This window comes from Centruroides sculpturatus, unplaced genomic scaffold (genome assembly GCF_000671375.1).
Source record: "Centruroides sculpturatus isolate CEXI.00-Female unplaced genomic scaffold, Cexi_2.0 scaffold125, whole genome shotgun sequence".
Lineage (NCBI taxonomy): Eukaryota > Metazoa > Arthropoda > Arachnida > Scorpiones > Buthidae > Centruroides > Centruroides sculpturatus.
Genome location: NW_019384337.1, coordinates 815,120 through 824,992, shown reverse-complemented (window position 1 = coordinate 824,992; position 9,873 = coordinate 815,120). Strand labels below are relative to the sequence as shown.

At 27.9% G+C, this 9,873-nt stretch overlaps 1 protein-coding gene across 1 annotated transcript in view; it reads left to right on the top strand.

Moving 5' to 3' along the window:
• Positions 1-610: 610 nt before the first annotated feature.
• LOC111632616 (tyrosine-protein kinase transmembrane receptor Ror2-like) overlaps positions 611-9,873 on the top strand; it is an 87,324-nt gene continuing 78,061 nt past the window's right edge. Inside the window, exon 1 of the mRNA XM_023377104.1 lies at positions 611-912. Coding sequence (XP_023232872.1) covers positions 783-912 — 130 coding nt within the window. The 5' untranslated portion in view covers positions 611-782. The remainder of the gene's footprint in view (positions 913-9,873) is intronic.

Here is a 9,873-nt window from a genome sequence, read left to right as displayed (position 1 = left end):
CCCCTATAACACTGTTGATTATTCCGTTTTATATGAATTCCATGTTGTACGAGTCACTTAGATTTTACAAATACATGTGCCGGGTTGTGAATGGCTCACGTATTTGTAAAATCTAAGTGACTCGTACAACATGGAATTCATATAAAACAGAATAATCAACAGTGTTATAGGGGGGTCGACTTGTATATAAACATTACTTTTGAGTTAAAAAAATAAAGATTTTAAGCATCTTCGATTTTATAATTTCCTAGTTTTATATAGAAAACAACTACAGTTTTCTATTATAAGTACAAAATGTTTTCTTTTTTTTTTCTGAGATTTTTTTCTCTCTCTCTCTCTTGTGATATCTGAAGAATTAGCTCTTCCTATTTTTTTTTCTTTTATAAAAAAAAAAGTATTCAATAGAGTTGAAGGAAAAATTCACGAACTCTAATTACATCTCTGTCAATACAAGAGAAGAACCCGGCCGTTTTAATTATAAAAAAAACGAAGGAAAAAAAAAGGGACTTGTTCTTCAATCAAGACAAAGCTTTTAATAGCTACCACTAGATGGCAAAGAAGGATGTTGTAAACTACGCATGCTTAGAAGGAGGAAGTAAAGGAGCTCGGACACGTGTGACGTCAGTCGACTGTGTATGGTTTGACGGTGCATCTCGTGTCTAATCTCTCCTCCGAAAGGTGGACAATGTGACGTAATTAACTGGACAGTGATCGGTGTTATTGACGGCGCCATAAACGAAACACGGCCGGTGACGTCACACCGTTAGACATTTTCTCTAACTATGTTATTGTCAGTGATGACAGGATCGGTTGTTTGCCGTTCGTTCCCCACTTTATCACAGAAGAAGCTGTGGTTCTTAACTGTATTCGCTGGTTTGTTATTCTCCAGTGGGTCATGCTCTATTGTGGGAGGTAAGAACTTTCTGTCAGAATCTGTAATAAAAAAAGAAAATCTATACAGTTTAGATTCAACTTTAAAAAAAAAAAAAAGTTTAAATTTGAATTATTAAAAGATTTTTTTGTTTAAGTCATTTAATAACATCTTAAATTTTAATTAATTAATTTATTAACTTATATAATAATAAACGAAAGATTTAAGGAATAAAAATGAGAGGGGAGAGAGAGTTAAAAACTTGATACGACACGGTGTTTATCGTTAATGTGTCATTAGTGACGTGTTAATGATGAACACGAATTAACTGACTTCACTAGTAATTATTATCAATTGACATTTAGTTCATTGCAAAAATGACACGATAAGAAAATTCTAGCAAAATTTTCTCATTAAACAAAATATAATTTCTGTTTTGCTAATTGATATCTCTCTTTATCACACGATAATAAGAGTCCACATAATAGTCGAAGTTTTTATTTAATTCCTCCTATTTATATATATATATATATATTGAGTTTGTTGATGTAAGGTTTGTTTAATTACGAAGACGACAATTATTTTTCTCTTGTTGTTTGGTAAATGGGCGAGAACGTGAACATTCAAATCCGGCTTTGATCGTAATTAACCGCAAGCTGTGGGTAACCATTGGTAACTCTGTATGGCGCCGAATTATGAGTTCGAAATGTTGGCTATCGCTTGTTGATCGTCACGTGCCAGCTGTCGCCCTTCCCACCACCACCTGCGATAGTGAGGGTTCCAAGCGCCATCTGGCACCGTGTTGGCACCGTTTACATGACGTCACTGTCTGAGCTGTAACCGACTCATCCGTATAACAATGGCTTCGATTTTTCGTCATTTCGAGAGCCAATTAATCGTTTGTTTATGAGGATAAAAGTTCGGCGTATTTTTGTATAACCATAAACATTAGGAATATATGATACTGATAAGATTTGTTACTGCTCATTCTATTATGTCCAAAGCGTTCTGTGACACATACACACACACGCACACACACTAATCACTAAGGCCGATGATTGTCCCAAACATCTTTCTCTCCCTCAAGGCACCTTGTACGGGGCGTCACAGACGAACGCCCCTGTTCGTTTTGTTTGCCCTGCTATTACCCTTATTCATATGACGGAAGAGTAGGTTGAGTCTACTTCCGTTTGCCTAACTCACCTGAGTGTCGATGTCACTGACAGAGCGATCGTTACAGATGCTGACTAATATTATTATAATATAATAATATATTGAATTTTTCTTTCGATCTATAACAATGATCATCATAACTTTTACTTAAATAACAATAAAATATAAATGATTTATGGAGAAATGAATCGGAAAATATTACTATAAAATTTATTTATTAAGTCGTACACGACTTAATAAATAAATTTTATAGTAATATTTTCCGATTTAATTGAATTTTTATTAGCTACATTCACGTATAAAAGCTTACAATGGAAACTAATAATGTTTACTTTTTCAATTCTGAAGTTTTGAGTGAAGATACAGTCGACCCCCCCTATAACACTGTTGATTTTTCCGTTTTATATGAATTCCATGTTGTACGAGTCACTTAAATTTTACAAATACGTGTGCCGGGTTGTGAACGGCTCACGTATTTGTAAAATATAAGTGACTCGTGCAACATGGAATTCATATAAAACGGAATAATCAACAGTGTTATAGGGGGTGGGTCGACTGGGATTGTATTAAACTTTTTAAATGTACGATTGAATTAATAATCGATTCTTTTTGTGTTAATGTATTGTTTATATTGCATTGTTTGATGTACAGTACGGAAATAAGTAAATAGAATAGTTTAAATAAATGAGAGAAATGAAAATGGCGTCATGTTCAGAGCAAACATTTTGTGTTAAATGACTGGAAATTTCTAAAAGCAAAACATTGTATCTTTTAATCAAGCGATTTGTAATCCAGTTTGTTCTATTAGATCGATACGATTATAAGTATTACTTTTGTTGTAGCTGGATCTAGACACCACACAAAACTTGGTTAATACTTCAGTAGTTTTACCAAAGATTTAATAATAAATTAATTCACTTATTATAAATTGATGTATAAGAATTGATCGATAATATTATTAAGTAAGGTTTAATAAGTAAAGATTTATACAAAATATCTATGTTTCGGTGATGATAAAATAAAATCTTACTTATTATATATTAAAAAAAAAAACATTTTAAACATATATTAAAGATGCTTAATACAGTGCTTAAAATAGAGAAAAATTAAATACATATAACGAGTTATTATATACAGTCGACCCCCCTATAACACTGTAGATAATTCCGTTTTATATGAATTCCGTGTTATACGAGTCACTTAAATTTTACAAATACGTATGCCGGCTCACGTATTTGTAAAATTTAAGTGACTCGTACAACATGAATTCATATAACACGGGATTATCTACAGTGTTATAGGGGGGTCGACTTGTACAGTACATTAAATAAACTAGCATTTTAAATCTACTATTGACTTAATATATACAATAATATAGTTATTATATTTAATTTTTTTTTGTTAGAAAAACATAAAATATACCGTAATAAATGATTATATTTTATTCAAAGAACTTTTATTACTATAAACTTGCTTTTTTTTTTAAGAAAACGAAACTTTAAAGAGAGTTTTTATGTTCGGTATATGATTCATTATTTATTGTTGTTTTTAGTCTTTTTTTGAGGGAGAAAAAGATTGAAAGTTCTATTGGAATATTCGTACGGTTTTTTGGATTTTTTGATACGTTGACATCAGAAGTTTCGAGTTAAGTTTTTAAACCAGAAACATACTTTGTTGTAATAAGTGTTTTAGCGATTGGAAAAGAGTTTATTTGCTCCAGTAGTTCGAGATTGCAAAAAGTCATTTGTCTTTACCCAAGAAAAGAGGGAAACAAAAATGAAATGCTGCTACGAAATGACAGATAGACATTACAAAGAAAGTCGTTAAGCTTAGTTCGTTCAACGTCCGTTTGGCATCGTATGGTGATAGATGGATGAAGAGCGAAATGATTTAGTCTGAATTAAATGCTAGAAATTCATTTAAAAATTCTTCTTTTTCTTCACTTTCTTCTTTATGCTAAATTAATTTTAATTTGACAATTGAATTATTCTTCTACTTAAAAAAGTTCTCATTAAAATCTCTTAGTAACAAGAAACAAGCGTTAACTCTTCTCTTCTTTTTAAGATAATCAAGAAGAAAGACTTAAAATAAAATTTATTAACGTGGTTAATTTTGACTAAACTAAGAATTTAACGTGTCTTTTATTTATTTCAATGATATTTTTTAGCGTTAAAAGAAATTTTACTTGTATTCTTTTACCATTATTTATTTATTTTTTCTTAAGCTCTTAAGCTAGATAATTAAAAGAGATATAATAAGTAATTTGATAATTGAATTTTTCTTTATAATCTCATTAAATCTATTATTATTATACTGTACAAGAAATTAATAATGTTAAATAATTATAAATGTATTGAAATACGTATTGATTTCATATAAAATTGATACATAAAAACTTCATACATAGAAAATTTACTTCTATATTAAATCATAATATATTTTTTTAAAGATATAAGGCATGAATTCATTCGTTTTCTTTTTAAAAAATATTCATTTCGATTCTTTTTTTCCTTTTATATTTCATATAAATTTAATTCATTCTCTGTTGTTACTGAATAGATGAATATATAATTGGTAATATATGATAATTTCACGATATTAATATATTTTTTTCCATTTTAAATTCTTATCTATCAACTTTTATTTGCATCGAATGCAAATTACTTTTTACTTTTAGAAAACTCGAAATGAAATTACGATAAGAAATTTTTGTGTAAAAGTCTTTGTAGAAAATAATTTCAAAAACATTCATTTTTTTATTATTGAATTCCTTTAAAAATTTTTACTGTAAACAATAATAAAATACCGTATTTAAATGCAAAAAAAATCGATTTATTCGGTTGATTTTATTGATTTTTAAGTAAAGTTAGAGGAATCTTTAAATTTAAACCCCCCCTCGATTTAACATGTGTATTATTTCCTTAGTAAATGTAACCTTAACCATGCAGATGTCGAATTTGAAAAACCATTTAAAATCTTATCTACATAAAAGAACAATAAGTTAATTAGAATATTTTCACAAAATTAAGATAAGTCACTTTCCATTATATTACATGGTGAAAGTACCATCTGAATTTCATTTCAAAGAAATTGAAAAAAAAAGTCTGTTAATCTTTACCAGAATAAAAAGCATAGAAAACAAGAAGAAAAAATGGTATATCAACAGCTGCATGTTAATTTCCATAGATATAATGGTAAAAAAAAATTAATAATAATATCTTTAAAACTTGTTAATAAAATAGTATTAATTAATTATATTTTTATTATATGAATAATATATAAATTAATCGTAAATGAATAATGAGGAATGTGTCTGGGCTGACTAACATAACGATGCTAATAGCGTGTCTTACTTACAAACCCATTTATCTATATCACCGTTCTAAAATGATGTCGGGATATTACCTATGCTAAATAATCACTAACGAGAACACTTAATAACTTTATGCATTCAGAATTTCGTAAATTGCTTTTAACTCGGTTCGTTTGATTATGAGATAGGTTATACTTTGTTAAAATTGTATTTTTACTTACAGAGGACGAATTTTTAATCCCTGACGTTAGCTCCTTTTCCTTGTCTTTCTTTCTCTCTCTCTCTCTCTCTCTTATTAAAGGAACATGCGGTAATATTTGGATATCTCATCTACTTTACTACATCTGGTGACATTCTCATGTAAAGATCCATTTAAAAGATGTGTTTATTGTTCTAATAGATGAAAAGAGAGCATTTTAATCGACCCATCCCCGAAATGTCTCCACTCGTACTTTAATTCAAGCAAATTTAATCAACTTTCCCTTCAAAAATCAATTTGCAGTAGGTTTTTTTTTGTTCAAAGAAGTTTACGGAACCTTCGTAAAAAAAAAATGTTTTTTAACTGCTTCTTTCGTCTTTCTCCCCATCGTGTTTGGACCGTAAATTTTGTCTAGCGAAAGGAAAAAACCATTTCTCTGTTGACAGAATTGTCGATCCGCTACTGGATTTAAGCAGATAGTAGCCAAACGAAAAATATTAAATTATTTCCAGAAGAACAATCGATATATATATAGCCTATATTTATTTAATCTATCTATATATTCTATATACATATGACAAAAAAAAATATTTCAACCAATTATAGATTGAATTTCTATAAAAATGAAATCCTGTAAAGCTCTCTTCTTTACATAACACGAATCAAGAAGGAGAAGTTTTCTTTTATAAAAATCAACTAAAATATTTTTATAATAATAATTTTTATACGCAGATTGTTTTAATTTTAAATTTTACATATTGTTTACAAAAGATTATATAAATATAATTTTTCATCGTTAAGTACTTTCTCTAACAGATCAATTCAAGAATTCAGAAAAAGATAAAGAAGAGCGAGAGAGAGAGAGGGAAAAAAATGCCTAAAACGATTTAGCGAGTCACGCAAAGAAAAGTTTTCTAAACAATCAATCGACAAAAGTGAAAATAATTACCTTTCTTTTTGTCATTACGTGATGAGTTAATAGGAGAATCGTTCCTTAGACTTTGCTTAAGATCTCAGTTTTATTATGGTATCGTTACATGGAAGGATTTTTAGAGGGATAAAGGAAAAACTTCGTTTTCTATACTATCCTCGATTTATCTTACATCAGTAGAGTATTATGAGATAACTTTTTTTAAGAAGCCTAGATGGAGACACATATCCTCTTTAAGTTTGTGTTTGTGAGGGGTGAGGATGAGAAACACGCATTTCCCATCTCTTGTACAAGTTCTTTATTAATAGAATCCTCTTTACTAACTTTAGAAGAGATTTTACAAAGTATAAAAAGAAAAAATATATATCAAAATTGATCCTTACAAGATTATTAAAAATCGAATTTTTTGATTAAATTTTCCAATAACTTTTTGTTTATTAAATTACAATAAAAACTTATTCTTTTATGATATATTTTCTATGTTGTAATAATAATAATAATAATAGTAATAAAATGATATAATAAATCAATAAAATAATACAAAATTTACAATTTGCAGATAATATAATACTTAGAAACATCTGGATTAAATGAAGCACAATAAGAAAAAGATCGTTTTCTCTTCAGATTACTGCATTTATTTTCCATAATAATATTCTCGATAAGCTTTTCGGATTTAAATATTAATATAACAACGAATGAAATAATAAGAATATCGCACAGTATTATTAAATTAAAATAATTGATGATGTATATAGGTTATAGTTAATATTCGTGTCGATTAATATTATCGTTAGAAGTTATCATTATGATAATTTAAATCACCTGTAATGGAGAAAAATATCTTTCTCTTTTCAAATTTTAATTGTTTTAAATGATATTAAACAATTAATTTATTAAATTCTTATAATATATATATATGTAAATCGTATTTACTTTTATTTATATACAAGTCTACCCCCCTATAACACTGTTGATTTTTCCGTTTTATATGAATTCCATGTTGTACGAGTCACTTAGATTTTACAAATACGTAAGCAGTTCACAGTCCGGCACACGTATTTGTAAAATCTAAGTGACTCGTACAACATGGAATTTATATAAAACGGAAAAATCAACAGTGTTATAGGGTGGTCGACTGTAAACACGTATATAACTTAATCTAATACTGTAAACATATTTAAAATGATTAAATGGTTTAATATATACAAAACTTATACTATATATAGTTTATATTATTTATATAGTGTAGGCTGAGTAAGTATTTCTCTGAAAAATTTCCATAATTGATTGGAAAATTCTCTTCACATGTGACTAATAGGGGAGTCGACTTTCCCTACGTTGTTGAATTCAGATCATTATCTTTGGATTAAATATATTCAGTCTACATTTAAAGATTAACTTTGTTTGTATAGAATAATACCCTGAAAACAAATTTGAAATGATCATTATACTTATAAACATCATTAAAACGATGATATAAAGAGGTTTTTAATAAATACTATTTTTCTCTTATTTTAATCGAATTCTTTTTAATTAAAATAAGTATATTATATTAAGAATTAAAATAATTTAGAACGTCATACTTAAAAATATATATATATATATTTTCGATTTGCATGTGAAAGTTGTAGTGTGAATACGTTTCTGTAGTTTCCGATATATTTGACAGATAGACACATAGACCGACAACCAAAAATGCAATATTTTGTATTGTAAAGAATTCAAAAACTGTTTTTTTTTTCGTTGTCGAAATTGTCAGTTTAGAAAAATCATTAAAATGTATGTTAGAGAGGATGGAAATTTTATTAATTTTTGTTAAAATAATTTTTGAAAGATTTTTGACAGTTTGTATTGCAATGTACATTAAATCATACTTATCTCGGTTCCAGTGTACATCACGTTTCTATCAAGTCAATACACAGACTCTACCCAAACAATGAATAGCGAGTGTCACAGACAAGCAAGCTGATCCAAAGTACAATGACTCTAGGTTTGAGATACAACACAGGAAATAAATTCAGTTGACCATGAATACCATAGCTTCATTTTCGTGATAAATACTTAAAATTAAATCAATTGACTGTAATTTATCATGTTTGTTTATCCTGTTTATGACACACAAAAGATATATTCTAATTCTAAATATATTTTACCTGAAAAAAATGTTAATGTATTAATGAAATAAAACTGATTATGTTTATTATATTTTAAAGTTTCTATTGATCTGATTCGTAATGTATTTTGTATTAATCTTTAAATAAATATCTACAGGTTCTATAATTCTTTTAAAAAGAAAATGGTTTTACTTCAGTAGATGTTTTAGATAAGTCGTAGTGTAAATGCTCGTAAAATACTTGGCTAAGGAAAACATATAAAAATGTCGAAAAAGATCTTAAAAATCGTGATTTATGATCCCTGTTAGAATCAGATCTTTCGAAAACAACTATTTCTAATAAATTTGTTGCGTTTTTTCTTCGTGTTCTTTAAAAAATAAATAAAAAACAAACACGAAACCTATCCCCACCCCCATTCTTCTGTTCTACACATTAATAAAATATATACAATCTCATACATTCATCTCATATACATATATTTACTATAGATATTAATCTATATATAGATTATACAATGTAAATGTATATTTATCTAAAACAAGGTTAAAAATAAATGTATAATTTATATAAAGTGTATTAAGTAATAGAAATAGAATAAATTAAATAAATATAAGTTTAAATAAAGTTTTGGTAGAGTTGTAAGTAAATTGGATGCATCAGATTTTGCAATAAGCCAAATAAACTCCCTTCTGAAAATGTCTAATTAACTACAGGTATATATACCTATAAATTGTACATAATTTAGGACAGTGAGCTTAATTAGAACAAAGTCAAAAATATTCTTTCTCGGTTAAATCCGTCCGTAAGTTTGGAAAATTAATGAGGCAGAATCAGTCAGCGTCATTCTCTAGACTTAGTGCAAATTGCACTGGGAATACCACGCTTGCGGTCAACATGCCACCACCAACTTCATCAATACATTGAGCTAATTGGTTGGCTAATTCTTTACCATAGTAAATTTCTTAATTGAGTTTTAAAAGAGTTAATTATTATTAAAAAAAAAAAAAACAGTTGATTCGTAAGTTATACCCTAATACTAAACTATGGTAAAATCGATTTGGTGTGTTAACGTTTAAATTATTTACAACTATACCGTGTATTAAAACGACCATAATCTAGTTTAATGCATGACATAAAGCAGTCAGTCAGAAAATGCGGTGTTATTAATTCTTAATTAAACAATAACTTAGCTGCAAACTGTAAGATAACCAGGAATAAAATTCATATTATAATTCTGTTTATAATACTCGGAGTAAATAGTACGCTAAG